The sequence below is a fragment of the Macaca thibetana genome, chromosome 3 (genome assembly GCF_024542745.1).
Source record: "Macaca thibetana thibetana isolate TM-01 chromosome 3, ASM2454274v1, whole genome shotgun sequence".
NCBI classification, from domain to species: domain Eukaryota; kingdom Metazoa; phylum Chordata; class Mammalia; order Primates; family Cercopithecidae; genus Macaca; species Macaca thibetana.
The window spans coordinates 131,456,626-131,472,702 of record NC_065580.1 but is presented as its reverse complement, the minus strand read 5'-3'; the positions used below and the strand labels follow the sequence as shown (position 1 = coordinate 131,472,702).

Genomic DNA, 16,077 nt, shown 5'->3' with positions numbered 1-16,077 from the left:
AAATACACATGGATGAAAAATACATGACAATTTTAAATTTATTTCATAGTCAAAGAAAATAAAAAATTAAATACACAGAGGTGGTTTGTTTTTCTTTTTTTCCTATCTGCAAACGAACATAGATTCATTTTATGGAATATGTGTTAATACTTTATAGGCAAGGCCTTAGTAATATGAAAAAAAATCATATCCGCTGTGATAGTGCAAATTGAAACAAGCCTTTTAAAAAGCAATTTGAGCCACATGTATTGAAAAGCTTAATAATGACAATCATAGTTTCTTCTCCACTCTTATCCCAAGCAAATAATCTGAAATAAGGACAAAGATTTGAGAGTAAAATTGTTCAGCTCAGACATGTTATTTTTGAGGAAATTTTTTTTAATTTCACTTGAAGATTAGTTGAATATAATGCGTTCATGGTTTGAGATATTTTATAGCTGTTATAAATGGTACGTACGAAAGTTTAATGACATGAGAAAAATACTGATACCATCATGCTTAAAAGGAAAAAACTCAGGATGAGAAAACTCAATTTGCTGCTATTTTAGATTGGAAGCAAGTGTGATAATAGCATTGGGAAATGCAGAAGATATAATTACATTGGGTAGTAAGTAGGACTTTGGGCAGTTTTAGGGGTGGGGGTACTTTGTCATGCTTTTCCAACTTTCACTAATGTTAGGTGATACTTTTATCATTAGAAGAAAAATAGTGACTAAAAAGGAAACAATAAAAATGACGACCAGCCTGTGTCCCCCAGGCTGGAGTGCAGTGGCACAATCTTGGCTCACTGTAGCCTTGAACTCCTGGACTCAAGCTATTCTTCCACCTCAGCCTTCTGAGTAGCTGAGACTACAGGTACACATCATCACACCTGGCTAATTTTTTTTTTCTTTCTTTGTAGAAATGAGGTCTCACTGTGTTGCCAGGCTGGCCTTGAAGTCCTGGCTCAAGCGATTCTCCCACTTCGCTTCCCGAGTATCTGGGGCTATAGGCACAAACCACCTAGGCTAGAAGACTGCCAGAGCTGCTGTGTACAGCTCCACAGTCTGTGCACTCCACAACTCCAGGAGCTGCCTTTGACATCAACCACAGTATAAATGATGTCCCTTGAGCCATACAGTGGGGGTGGCATTGGAAGTGACATTGTGATCAGAATCTGATTATTTGGAAGAGAGAAGCCTTTTGGTGTTACAGATTTTCTTTTAAAATAATAAAATCAATACATACAGTCTATTGGAAATACACAGATGAAAACTAAACTTACTCCAAATCCCAGTTCCCAGATATAATCAATGTTAACGTTTTAAGGCATCTGGTTCTATTACTCCTTCTCTACCTGCCGAGTGTCACCATTTACAGATACACATTTCAGATGGACTATAGTGTTGAATGAAATAAACCAAATTAATCAAAAACCATTTTTTAGATAGCTCTTCCTTTTTTTAAAAAAAAAAAAAAGAGATAAGGTCTTGCTCTGTTGCCCAGGCTGGAGTACAATAGCATGATCGTGACATACTATAGCCAGGAACTCCTCTGCTCAAGCAATCCTCCCACCTCAGCCTCCCTAGTAGCTGATACTACAGATGTGAGCCACTGCTGTTGGCGCTAGACAACTTTTTTTTTTTTTTTTGAGGCACAGCCTTGCTGTGTCACCCAAGATGGAATCCAGTGGCACAGTCTCAGCTCACTGTAGCCTTAAACTCCTGGACCGAAGCCACCCTCCCACCTCAGCCTCCCAAGTAGCTGGGACTACAAGCACATGCCACCATGCCTAGCTAATTTTGTTTACTTTTTGTGAAGTTGGGGTCTCACTATGTTGCCCAGGCTTGTCTCAAACTCGTTACCTTAAGAGATCTTCCAGCCTCAGCCTCCCAAAGCACTGGGATTACAGGCGTGAGCCACCACACCCAGCCTACATATGCTTTTAATGCTTAGGGCAGGAGTCACCTCTTAGCAGTTATCTCTGAATCCTTGGAAGGGGTAAAGAAGTTCTCCTTGGCCGGTGGCAGTGGTTCACGCCTGTAATCCCAGCACTTTGGGAGGCTGAGGCAGGTGGATCATAAGGTCAGGAGATTGAGACCATCCTGGCCAATATGGGGAAACCCCGTCTCTACTAAAAATACAAAAATTAGCTGGGTGTGGTGGTGCGTGCCTGTAGTCCCAGCTACTCAGGAGGCTGAGGCACGAGAATCACTTGAACCCAGGAGGTGGAGGTTGCAGTGAGCCGAGATCGTGCCACTGCACTCCAGCCTGATGACAGAGCAAGACTCCATCTAAAAAATAAAAAAGAAAAAAGAAGCTCTCCTTGTTGGCCCTAGCATATTTCAGTCATTGCAGTAGACCGTGGACTACTTCAGGGCAGGGACGATGTTATTTGTCTTTTGCTCATTAAATTTAGCACAGTGTCAGGCACTTACCAGGCCTTCAATAAATATTTATTAAATTACTGAATGATAGATTTGATTGCAGAAACATTAGAACAAAGTTTAAAAGCTTGGCAGTCTCAAATCATGACGTAAAGCAAATACTCTGTTAAAACATTCATGTCCTTAATATGTAAAGAGTTCTCAGCCAGGCATAGTGGTTAACACCTGTAATCCCAGCACTTTGGGAGGCTGAAATGGGAGGATTGCTTGAGGCCAAGAGATGGAAGCTGCAGTGAGCTGTGATTGCGCCCCTGCACTCCGGCCTGGAGTACAGGCAAGACCCTGTCACTCAAAGAAAAAAAACAAGGATTTAAAAATCTACTCGAAGTGGCTCAGGCCTGTAATCCCAGCACTTTGGGAGGCCGAGGCGGGCAGATCATGAGGTCAGGAGATCGAGACCACCCTGTCTCTACTAAAAATACAAACAAATTAGCCGGGGTGGTGGCAGGTGCCTGTAGTCCCAGCTACTCGGGAGGCTGAGGTGGGAGAATGGCTTGAACCTGGGAGGCGGAGCTTGCAGTGAGCCGAGATCGCGCCACTGTACTCCAGCCTGGGCGACAGAGCAAGACTCCATCTCAAAAAAACAAAAGAAGAAAAAAAAAATCTGCTCAAGTTGTCTGAGCCTAAACACAATTTGGGTACATAAAGAACAGAATGCCGGCCAGGCGCAGTGGTTCACGCCTATAATCCCAGCACTTTGGGAGGCCAAGGCAGGTGCATCACCTGAGGTCAGGAGTTCAAGATCAGCCTGGCCAAAGTGGTAAAACCCCGTCTCTGCTAAAAATACAAAAAATTAGCTTGGCATGGTGGCGGGCAACTGTAATCCCAGCTACTTGGGAGGCTGAAGCAGGAGAATTGCTTGAACCCAGGAGGTGGAGGTTGCAGTGAGTCGAGATTGCACCATTGCATTTCAGCCTGGGCAACAAGAACGAAACTCTGTCTCAAAAAGAAAAGAAAAGAAACAGAATGCCTTTTCCTCTCTGTTTCGATGGGGAATGTAATCTGGAGGGGAATGAATATAGATGGAGAGGACCAGCAACATTACCTTTTTCCCACCCATTGAGACCCTAGGGTGCTGGTGGGATAGATACCCGTGTAGATCACAATGCACCTAGAGATCCAAATGAGATCAGTTCTTACATTCTCCCAAAGACCCATGCTTAGTTTCACAGGTGTTGCTTTGGGGACTTTTGTCTATTTCCTCCGTGGGTGCGTTCCAAACACCTACAGTGGTGCTTAGCACAGCATAGGTATATGTTTTTGAATATATAAATAGATACTGCTAGAGCATTTTATGATAGTAAGCTTTTAGGGGTTTTTTTTCTTTTTTTTAGAAATAGGTCTTGCTCTGTCGCCCAGGCTAGAGTCTAGTGGTACAATCATGGCTCACTGCAGCCTGGAACTCCTGGGCTCAAACCATCCTGCCGTCTCAGCCTCCTGAGTAGCTGGGACTACAAGTGTGTGCCACCACGCCTGGTTAATTTGTTTTAATGTTTTTGTAGAGATGGGGCCTCGCTATGTTGCCCATGTTGGTCTTGAATTCCTGGGCTCAAGCGATTCTCCTACCTCAGCCTCCCAAAGTGCTGGGATTACAGGCATGAGCCACCGCGTCCAGCCTAATTTGCTTTTAGGTTCTTCATGCTTTTATGCACGTAATGACCTGAAAAGCTAACCTTTGATTACCTGGTTTATTAAAACCAATGTTGGTGCTGAGGCCCACTTAGAAGCCTAACCATCTGGATAACCAGATTTTACAAGCCACTTAGAAGCCTTAGAAGCCACTGAGAAGCCTATAAGCCACTTAGAAGCTTCAAAGCCGTTTAGAAGCCTAAGATCTGGGTAACCAGTGCTCCTATGTGCAGAAGTTCCCTCAGATTGCCTTTCATGTTAGGAATGGAGGTGCTGTGAGGGTGGGGGGCAAGCTGCCCAGGACACAGTCAGAGACCTAGGATCCATGCCATCCACCTTAAGACTTGATTTTTCTTGCTAAGGTGATCACTGCACAGACTTGAGCCCTGGTCCTCACTTAGAGGCCTGTGTGGTCTTCCCATCATGAAGTTGGAACCAAGGCATGGTAGAACAGTGACTGGGCATCCACACCTCCACTAGCGGAGCTCTGATGGATCATGTTTTGTCTGTTCTTGCAGCTTCGCAACAACAAGGCAAAAGACGTCTGCTTGGACCAGGGGCCACTGGAGAACCACACAGCAATACTGTATCCGTGCCATGGCTGGGGACCGCAGGTAGGAGCTCATCTCTGACCAGGAAGGAAGTAGTAATATCACCATCTCCGGCCCACAGGGGCCTTGCCGGCCTTCTGGATAAAGTTTGTTGCTGTCTACCTTGGTAGTTATTTATTCTGAGATGTTAAGAAGAAGGTAGGAGTCTTGCTGGTTATTTCTCTAAAGATAGGAAAAAGATTCATAAGCGGTTGTTGCAGTGTGCAGAATTTTTTTTTTTTTTTTTTTTTTTTTTTTTTTTTTTTTTTTTTTTTTTTTTTTTTTGAGATGGAGTCTGACTCTGTCCTCCAAGCTAGAGTGCAGTGGTGTGATCTTGGCTCACTGCGATCTCCGCCTCCCAGGCTCATGCGATTCTCCTACCTCAGCCTCCTGAATATCTGGGATTACAGGCACATGCCACCATGTCCAGCTAATTTTTGTATTTTTAGTAGAAATGGGGTTTCACCATTTGGCCAGGCTGGTCTCGAACTCCTGACCTCAAGAGATCTGCCCACCTCGGTCTCCCAAAATGCTGGCATTACAGGCGTGAGCCACTGCGACTGGCTGCATCAGTGCGGATATTAACAAGATCAATGTGCAGGTTTCATAGGTGAATAAGTCACACTGTGCATATTTCAAAGGTGGATAAGCCACAGAGTCATTTGCTAACATGCAAATATATACCATATGTGCATGTACTGTCATTATAACCAAATCTACCTGCTTACTACTTCAGAGAAACAATTAGCAAATTTCTTCACTAGAATCTGATTGACACATCCATCCTGAAGGAGCGTCAATTAGTTTGGTTGTAAGTACAAGCTGGACCGTAAATGCTGGTTCAAGAGCAAACAGCTGATGGGAAGGAGGAGAATGTTTGCAGAGTGTCTTTAAAAAAAATATGTGTGTCAAATACACGGCTTCATTCATTCATTCACTCAAGTAATATGTCCTGATCACCTACTCTAAAATGCAGCTTTCAGAGAACACGTGTGATAACCTGAGAAGAGCAAAGCAATTAACCAACAAGTAAAAACAGAGTCTTGATAAACGAATTTCCTTTGACAGCTTTGTGCTAGCCAGCGGTGTGTGTGCACAGGTGTGTGTGCGTGCACGTGTGTGTGTACACAAAGAGCTTAGCAGAAATTCTCTTAAGATTGGAAGAAAACACATCCAAGAAAATGTCACTAGTCTTGACATTCATCAGAATTTCAAACATTACGTCAACCAGTAGTAGAAAAAGGCAAGCCACCGACTAGGAAAACATTTATATTTCAATTTCAGAGGAACACTGAAGGTGGGTTGTGAGTCGGGCTCACAGATCCTCTCTCCGGGGCTCAGTTCATTGGTCTGTAAGAGGAAGGCACCTGAGGAGCTACCCTGTAAACACCCTTCATGTCTCTTGTTCTGTGAATGCCCACGTTCACGTGCAAAGTTGCCTTCATCAATTACACTCATCCCCACACGTGCCCGTATCAAGGCTCACAGGTTTTTCTCTGTGCGTAGTGGTTTTGCATTCCCCGAGGTCACTGCTGGAAAGAGACAGTTGCGTTCCCTCTGCCACGTCACTGCAGGTAGTTCTCATTGTCTGGATGGATACTCCTAAGGTGGGTAAGCAATGCCAGACAGGGTACTGTTCATATCCTGAGCAGATCCTTGCAGCAACTCTGGGAAATAGGCGGGCAGCATGAGGAAACTGAGGCACAGAGGGGCAAGTGCCCATGAGCAAAGCAACATAGAACCCAGGCCTTCCAGCACAGCCAAGCATTTTATACTATCTATCTATTTATTTATTTGTCTATCGATCTATTTATTTTTTTAGACAGAGTCTTTCTCTGTCACCCAGGCTGGAATGCAGTGCCATGATCTCGGCTCAGTGCAACCTCCGCCTTCTGGGTTCAAGTGATTCTCCTGCGTCAGCCTCCTGAGTAGCTGAGATTACAGGCTTGCATCACCCTGCCCCAGCTAATTTTTGTATTTTTAGTAGAGACGGGGTTTCATCACGTTGGCCAGACCGGTCTTGAACTCCTGACCTCAAGTGATCCACTGCCTAGGCCTCCCAAAGTGCTGGGATTACAGGCGTGAGCTACCGCTCTGGGCCAAGCACAGTCAAGCATTTTAAAGTCAAAGATCACCTGAGGTTAGGAGTTCAAGACCAGCCTGGCCAACATGGTGAAACCCCATCTCTATTAAAAATACGAAAATTAGCCAGGCATAGTTGCGGGCGCCTGTAATCCCAGCTACTAGAGAGGCTGAGGCAGGAGAATTACTTGAACCTTGGAGGTGGAGTTTCAGCAAGTCGAGATCGTGCCACCGCACTCCAACATGGGCTACAGAGCGAGACTCTGTCTCAAGGTAAAAAAAAAAAAGTCAAATGCGATCCATTTAAATTCAAGTTATTTATGGAGCACCATCACCATTTATAATTGGCAAAAAGTGCCCGTGGGGAGCAGGAGATTGGCTGGGAAGCGTAGACCTTCTCCTCTCCCTGAAGGTTCTCTATAGAGAAATGGGGATTCTCATGGAAAGCAATATGGGCTACAGAATCTAATGCAGGTGGCTGTGACGGCTGAGGTGGGAGGACTGCTTGAGGCCAGGAGATTGAGACCAGGCTGGGTGACATAACAAGACCCCCGCCTCTACAAAAAATATATATAAAATGAGTTGGGTGTGGTGGCACGCGACTCAGGAAGCTGAGGCTGGAGGATCACTTGACTTTAAGGCTGCAGTGAGCCATGATCATGCCACTGCACTCCTGGGTGACAGAGTGAGGCCTTGTCTCTTTTTTTTTTTTTTGAGACGGAGTCTCGCTCGTCATCCAGGCTGGAGTGCGGTGGTGCGATCTCGGCTCACTGCAAGCTCCACCTCCCGGGTTCACGCCATTCTCCTGCCTCAGCCTCCCAAGTAGCTGAGACTACAGGCACCCGCCACCACGCCCAGCTAATTTTTTGCACTTTTTAGTAGAGACCAGGTTTCACCATGTTAACCAGGATGGTCTCGATCTCCTGACCTTGTGATCCACCTGCCTCAGCCTCCCAAAGTGCTGGGATTACAGGCGTGAGCCACCGCGCCTGGCTAAGGCCTTGTCTCTTAAAAAAAGAAAAAAAAGGCTGGGCGCGGTGGCTCACGCCTGTAATCCCAGCACTTTGGGAGGCTGAGATGGGTGGATCATGAGGTCAGGAGATCGAGTCCATCCTGGCTAACACGGTGAAACTCCGTCTCTACTAAAAAATACAAAAAAAGTAGCCGGGCGTGGCGGCGGGCGCCTGTAGTCTCAGCTACTCGAGAGGCTGAGGCAGGAGAATGGCATAAACCCGGGAGGCAGAGCTTGCAGTGAGCCAAGATGCGGCCACTGCACTCCAGTCTGGGCCACAGAGCAATACTCCATCTCAAAAAGAAAAAAGAAAAAAAGAAATGCACGTCTTCATTCATTCATTCATTCATTCGTTCACTCAACTAATATGTCTTGATTACCTACTCTAAAACGCTAGGCACCACTGTCACACAGGCAGCTGGTATGATACAGTCTTTGCTGTCAAATTGTTTACCCTTCAAGGGGAGGGACTAGAAAAGAGGCAGGAAATCTACAGTAGAATAAGTGTAACCCAGGGTGCTGGGGCCTGGGAGGTAGGAGGTAGCCCAGTTTGGCTGGAACTTTGAATGCAAGAGGGAAGGGAGTGCTGAGAGAGAAGGCAGCGGAGACGTGAAGTGCAGATGGTGAGAGACCTAAGGAGACCTGCACCAAGGTTCCAGCCTGCATGCTGCAGTAGGCAGCAGAATCGCCCCCAAGGCTGTGACAACACCAGCTCCTGGGCCCCGTCCCCAGAATTTTCGGGTCAGATCTCCGGTGGGGCCTGAGAGTTTGCTTTTGTTTCCTCCTTCTTTTCTTTCTTTCTTTTTTTCCCTCCTTCGCTCCCTCCTTCCCTACCTCCTTCCCTCTCTCCCTCCCTCCCTTTTCCTTCCTTCCTTCCTCTCTTCCCTCCCTCCCTCCTTCCTTTCTTCCTTTCCTTTCCTTTCTTTCCTTTCCTTTCTTTCTCTTCCTTCCTTTCTTCCTTCCTCTCTTCCCTCCCTCCCTCCTTCCTTTCTTCCTTTCCTTTCCTTTTTTCCTTCCTTCTTTCCTTTTTTCCTTTCCTCCGTTCCTCCCTTGCTCCCTCCCTCCCTCCCTCCCTTCCTTCTTTCCTTCCTTCCTTTTCTTCCTTCTTTTTTAAGAGATGGGGTCTTGCTCTGTTGCCCAGGCTGGAGTGCAGTGGTGTGATTACAGCTCACTGCAGCCTCAACCTCCTGGGCTGAAGTGCTCCTCCTGCCTCAGCCTCCTTAGTTGCTGGGACTAAAGGCAAATGCCACCATGTTCCACTCAATTTTCTGTGTTTTTTTTTGTAGAGATAGAGTCTTGCTATGTTGTCTGGGCTTGTCTTGGACTCCTGGCCTCAAGGGATCCTCCCACCTTGGCCTCCCAGAGTGCTGGGATTACAGGAATGAGCCTCGGCCCCCAGCCCTAATTTTGCATTTCCAGCTGATTTCTAGGTGATGCTGATGCTGCTGGTTTGAGGAAATGGGACTTGATCCAGAAGATGTCAGGGAGCCACTGGAAGACTCGCCTGGGGGTAGAAGAAGTGATACGTTTCGACTGCCTACAGCAGTTCCAGAGGGGACTATCTAAGAAGCTATGTCTTGGACTAGACCAAATGAAAAGCCCCAGCTAGTCTCAGGCTGAGATGGCCAGGAGTTGGATATAGCGACTTGTGGTACTGAGCCTAGAGGACTTGAAGAAAGGGGACACAGAGGGTGGGAGGCAGGGCCCAGCACACTCCCTATACCACCTTCCTAGGATACCCACAGCCTCTGGCCCAGGCAGCAAGATCCCAGAGGCTGAGCCTAGGGCAGTCCCACTCCTGGGCCCCATGGCTGTGCCAGATCACCCTTTTAGGCAATTACTCCAAGAGTGGCTGTGAAAAGAGCACTTGACTCCCAGACTTCTTTGTTTAATCTTCTGAATAAGTCACATTTGAATGGTGCACTTATTAACAATGACATAATAAAGGCTGTCCTAGTTAGATACTAGCTTAATCAAAAATGGCTCCGAGGACTCCACTCCTCCTGCTAATGTGGAACAAAGTAAAGATGGTTTGATCCCAGAGCTTCCCCATGTGGCTCTAAGCAGTTGCATTTGGCTTTGGGTGTTTCAGGGGAAGGTTTTGTTTTTGGTTTTTGTTTGTTTGTTTGTTTTGGGTTTTTTTCAGACTGAGTCTCGCTCTGTCACCCAGGCTGGAGTGCAATGGCGCAATCTCGGGTCACTGCAACCTCTGCCTCCTGGGTTCAAGTGATTCTCCTGCCTCAGCCTTATGAGTAGTTGGGATTACAGGCACCCACCACCACACCTGACTAATTTTTGTATTTTTAGTAGAGACGGGGTTTTGCCATGTTGGTCAGGCTGGTCTCAAACTCCTGACCTCAGGTGATCCACCCACCTCGGCCTCCCAAAGGGCTGGGATTACAGGCATGAGCCACTGCACCCGGCCTCAGGGGAAGGTTTTTAAAGCCACTCAGGAAGCACTTGGGTGAACCTGAGGGCTGGGATGTTAAGGCAGCAATGTCTGCCTTCTGTGGTCCTGTGGCCCCCCACCCTCCCCATCTGTCTACCCCAGCATCTTTAACACCCTTGTGATGCCTGTCATGCGCGTCTGTGTGAAGAGACCACCAAACAGGCTTTGTGTGAGCAACATGGCTGTTTATTTCACCTGGGTGCAGGCGGGCTGAATCCGAAAAGAGAGTCCGCGAAGGGAGATAAGGGTGGGGCCGTTTTATAGGATTTGGGTAGGTAAAGGAAAATTACAGTCAAAGGGGGTTGTTCTCTGGTGGGCAGGAGTGGGGGTCACAAGGTGCTCAGTGGGGGAGCTTTTTGAGCCAGGATGAGCCAGGAAAAGGAATTTCACAAGATAATGTCATCGCTTAAGGCAAGGTCCGGCCATTTTCACTTCTTTTGTGGTGGAATATCATCAGTTAAGGCGAGGCAGGGCATTTGCACTTCTTTTGTGATTCTTCAGTTACTTCAGGCCATCTGGGCTTATGCAAGTCCCAGGGGATGCGATGGCCTGGCTTGGGCCCTGAGGCCTGACAATGCCCTCACCTCCAGACTTAGTCTGGGGCAGACTGCTATAAACTTGACCTTCCTTACCTTTCTGTCTGGAGCCTTTATTCCTCTATAGTCCCTCCCTCAAGCTTCTGCCCAGTGGGACCATGAAAGACCAGCAGGAATGCCTGGATGGCATCATTTCAGGACAACATGGTCAGAACTTTCCCTTTCCTTTCCCTTCCCTTTCCCCTTTCCCCTTTCCGAGACAAGGTCTCGCTATGTCGCCCAAACTGGGGTCCAGTGGCGCAATCATAGCTCGCTGCAGCCTTGACCTCCTGGGCTCAAGAAATCCTCCCATCTAGGCCTCTCAGGTAGTTGGGATTACAGGCATGCATCACCACGCCCAGCTAATTTTTTAAAAAACTTTTTTGTAGAAATAGCGGTCTCCCTATGCTGCCCAGGCTGGTCTGGAACTCCTGACCTGAAGCAGTTCTCTTGCCTCTGCCTCCCAAAGTGCTGAGGCGACAGGTGTGAGCCCCTGTGCTTGAGCCTGTGGTTAAAATTTAATGAGGGCTTTCACTCTGAAGGTGACCACTTCCTGACTCCCTGCCCAGGCAGGAAGCAGACATCCAGTCTTCTTTCCCTCTGGGAGCTTAGTGGCACTCCCAGCACAGTGTGGTACCTTTGTTAGGAAATGGCTGGGTTTCATCTTTCCCAGCTCCACCTGCGTGCGGAACTTTTCCAAGTGAAAGCTCCTGCCACAGAGCTGATTAGATTGACTTGATTTAGAATGGCAAACCGAATTAGGCTGCTCATGGCTCCCCCTGGCTCTGGGATGGACACTTGTTAAGTGGGCCCCGGTTGCTTTCCGTCAGCTGCTTTTTAAGAAGTCAATCTGATGTTGCTTTCTGTTCAGCCACGTGTCCTGAATTAGAGAACACTTGGCATGGCTCTCCAGCTGCCAGGCTGTCCCTCTACTCACTCATCAAAGCTCCGCCGCTTCCCAGACCCACTCCTTCTGTGCAAGGAGTCCTGTCACCCAACCGGAATCCTTCTAAACTGCTTCCCAAAGTGCTGTGGGTGCAAACAGCAGCAGAATCAGAGCTCCTATAACCAGGCGGCTCCGGGCAGAAGGAATTGGTGTTCCACGGACATTGCTAGCTTAATTAATGGACTCTATGTTGTAATTTATTATCAAACAGCAATTAAACAGAGATAAAATAGGCACTGAGGAGGGTAATTTCCTGTCTTGCAACATGTGTTTGTCAACAAGATGTAAACGGTTCCCGGCCACTTGGAGAGTCTTGCTTGCTCGGAAATGTCTGTCGCCTCAGTTTTGGCTGGTTACTAATTAGAATTAGACAAACATCCGCTTCTTTTTGGAAGCCTGAGTTTTATTTAAAAATAGAATGTCAAGGCCGGGCGCATTGACTCACGCCTGTAATCCCAGCACTTTGGGAGGCCGAGGCGGGTGGATCACTTCCGGTCAGCAGTTCGAGACCAGCCTGGCCAACATGATGAAACCTCGTCTCTACTAAAAATACAAAAATGAGCTGGGCGTGGTGGCGGGCACCTGTAATCCCAGCTACTCCGGGAGGCTGAGGCAGGAGAATCGCTTGAACTCAGGAGGTGGAGGTTGCAGCGAGCCGAGACCATGCCACTGCACTTCAGCCTGGGCAACAGAGCGAGACTCCGTCTCAAAAAAAAAAAAAAAAAAAGTCAAGGATGCAGTAGCAGCCTTAGTGTTGGCTTAAACCCATTTGGAGTGGAAGTTCTTGCCTAAGGAGGCCCACAGACCCCCCAGTTCTACCAGGCTGTTGCCCTCCTGCGCCCAGGCCCCAAGCTGGAGCAACCACAATGAAAGCAGGACACTTTGGCTGCCTTGCACAGATAGCGCCCTCCTCTGCCAGGCCCTTCTTGCTGCACCTCTCCAGACAGCTGGTCAACCTTCTCCAGCCACAGCTTCTGATTTCTCCAGAAAGGCAAAGGTGCTATCAGGAAGAAAGAGGGGGCTGGGGGGCAGCACTGTGGCATCTTTCTTAGCCCTTAACTCCCCCAGTGGCTCTGCATCTGCACTCTCGGGTCCCTGCAGCTGACCTGCAGCCCAGAGTTTGACAGTGCAGCATACAGTGGACTCTGGCCCCAGAGCCGGGTGTTCCAGCCCCTGCCTAGGGAGAGCTCGAAACGCTCTGGCCAGGGCTGGGCTGAGATAAAGAACAACAATGCTGGCAATAAGATCCATATCTGTTTTTGGTGACATATTTAATCCTTCCAACTACTCTGTCTGGTAAACAGTAACCTCCTCCCATCCCCCTGACTTTTTTTATTTGAGATAGGGTCTTGTTCTGTCACCCAGGCTGGAGTACAGTGATGCGATCATAGCTCACTGCAGCCTCAAACTCCTGGGTTCAAGCAATCCTCCTGCTTCAGCTCCCAGAGTAACTGGGACTGCTGGTATGAACCACCACGCCCAGCTAATTTTTCCAGTTTTTTGTAGAGATGGGGGGTCTCACTCTGTTGCCCAAGCTGGTCTCGAACTCCCGACCTCAAGCTATCCTTCCACCTTGGCCTCCCAGAGTGCTAGGATTATGGATGTGAGCCACCTTGCCTGGCTGGCACCACCTGCTTTTTTTTTTTATTATTATTATTAATGAGAACATGGAGATTCAGATAGGGCAATGCCAGTTGTCAAACGAATGTCCCATACCTCTTGGTCTTGGGTGCTCTGCTCTGCATCCGGTGAATTCTGGAGAGCACCTCATATCCTTGAGCCCTTCAGTGTTCTCCAGACCACAGCAAAACACAGTGGAAAGATTCATAGCAAGCAGAGAGGAATGGAACATGAAAGAACAGGTGCAGAGGCTGGAATCACGAGGCACATTTCAGGAAAGAATCACACAGTTGGCAGAAGCAGGTGGTTCAGGACGGCCCAAAAGGGACAGAGTATAGAGATCCTCCAGTGCTGGGATCAAGGGCTGGGGCTTCCACTCAGCATCTCACGTGTGGTCCACTGACCCAGTGAACCCTCTGGGGGCTTATTGTAACTGCCTTTTCCAGAGTCCGACCCCAGACCTAGTGGAGGTAGGGCCTGGGATTCCACATGGTAACAAGCATTGGCGGATGCTTTTCTTTGTCAACCTACAGCTATTTATCGAGCATCTATTTTGAGGGCTTGTTTGGGAGTTCTAGCAAGGCAGCGCAGATACTCGTATACCCTTGACCAAAGACTGGTCTTCTTCTATTGGGGATGGTCATCCTCTTCGACCAGGCATGCAGTTTCAGGAGAGATGCAGCCAAATCAGCTGAATTAACCCTGGCCATCAACGGAGTGACAGATGTTGCAGCCAGATCACCCTCACATCCAGCCGAGCATGTATTTTGGATAAGACTATGTGTTAGGCCATATAGGTGGTGATCATATGTTCCTGTCTGCCCAGGACAGGCCCTGTTTAGGCCTAGTGTCCCAGCCTAATTTCTTTTTTTAAAAATTTATAACGCTATCTTAGTTTTTATATAATTAAGTTTCTTGGGTTTTTTGTTTTTTTGTTTTTTCATTTTTAAAACTCTTTTTTTTTTTTTTTGAGACAGAGTCTCACTCCGTCACCCAGGCTGCAGTGCAGTGGCACGATCTTGGCTCACTGCAACCTCTGCCTCCTGCGTTCAAGCGATTCTCCTGCCTCAGCCTCCTGAGTAGCTGGGATTACAGGCACCTGCCCCCACACCTGGCTAATTTTTATATTTTTAGTAGAGACAGGGTTTCAGCATGTTAGCCAGGCTGGTCTTGAACTCCTGACCTCAGGTGATCCGCCCGCCTCGGCCTCCCAAAGTTCTGGGATTACAGGCGTGAGCCATCGTGCCCGGCCTGTTTACACTTTATAATGTATAGTTTTGCAGGTTTTGGCAGGCACATATGATCACACCATAATCAAGATATAGAGTAATTCAATATTCCCCTGAACCTGTGTGTAGTTCACTCCTCCCTCTGCCCACATATACTTTTTTGAAAGATTTCTTTTGTTTAGAGATAGCATCTCACTACCTCACTCTGTCACCCAGGCTGGATCACAGTGGTGCCGTCAGAGCTCACTGTGGCCTTGAACTCCTGGGCTCAAGCAATCCTGCTGCCTTAGCCTCCTGAGCAGCTGGGACTACAGTCACATACCACCATGAGAGGCTATTTTTTTTTTAAATTTTTGTAGAGATGGGGATCTCACTGTGTTGTCCAGGCTGGTCCCAAACTCCTGGGCTCAAGTGATCCACCCATCGATGCCTCCCAAAGTGCTGGGATTATAGGTGTAAGCCAATGGACCCAGCTTTCCATGTACTTTTATACAAATCACAATCACTTTTGAGAACCGTAGTTGAGGACGTGTTCGTAGAAGTTGCCTGTGCACCTGCACATGTTCAAACCCAACACGTTCCTGCAAATTCTGATGCGGTTTTGTCCCCGAGTTGAGACTCACTGCCCCTCCACAGCCCATACCATGGACAAGGTATGACTAACAGGGTTTGCAAGAAATGGCCCTGGAGATTTCAGCAGGCACTCTTTGAAACAACTATGGCTGTAGTGAGATGTTCATAAGGCGAGGTGTGCACTGTGGGAAGGAACTGAGGGTAGCAGTCCCTGTTGGAATGTGTGAAGCTCTGTTCCCAGGACCTTTCTGATTCAGTAGGCTCAGGGAAGGGTATTAGCGACCTCTCCTCTGTGTGTCCTCCCTGTCAATACATTTTCCTCCTCCTCTCCGTCCTTTTCCAAGAGACTCACATTTCTCCTCTCAGTTAATTCATCACCAAAATGACAGATGAGATTCTTTTATCCCATAATTAAATTCAATCTGATCTTGGACTCATTCTCTGATGGCTTCATCTTTTAAGCGATACATCATCCAAACACCTTGTCATTATGATGCATTGTGCCAATAAGGCACCCGTGCCCTGCTGGCGTGACGGGGCTCCAGCGAGCTATTAGCATGTAGGAGGCACCCCGGTCGTCGTCGGAAAACGCAGAAGTGAATGGCACCCAGCAGCCTCTTGGCTTCCAGATGCTATCATGTAAGTGTCGGAGCTCAGGCAACGCAGCCTTTGAGAGCACATTGAAGTTTCGCCCAAGAAAAGATGACTTTGGTGCAGAAAACAGGCCTGAGATTCTGGGAATATGCCTCTCCCATTTGATAAGAAGCAAACTCAGTCATCCCTTTCCATCCACGAGGACCCAATACCTAGAAATCACCATGGGGGTCAAATCAGGGCATCTGTAGACCTTGTGGAAAACAGAGTTGAGGGACTGAAAGCAGATACTTTTTTTAAAATTAATTAATTATATATTTCATGACAGGGTCTTGCTCTGTCACCCAGGCTG

General features: G+C 47.7%; 1 protein-coding gene across 1 annotated transcript in view; it reads left to right on the top strand.

Annotated features, from left to right (window-relative positions):
- The window catches only part of GALNT17 (polypeptide N-acetylgalactosaminyltransferase 17), a 603,442-nt gene that overhangs the window by 562,155 nt on the left and 25,210 nt on the right, over positions 1–16,077 (top strand). The window contains exon 9 of the mRNA XM_050783574.1: positions 4,574–4,669. Within this exon, the coding sequence (XP_050639531.1) occupies positions 4,574–4,669 (96 nt within the window). The remainder of the gene's footprint in view (positions 1–4,573; positions 4,670–16,077) is intronic.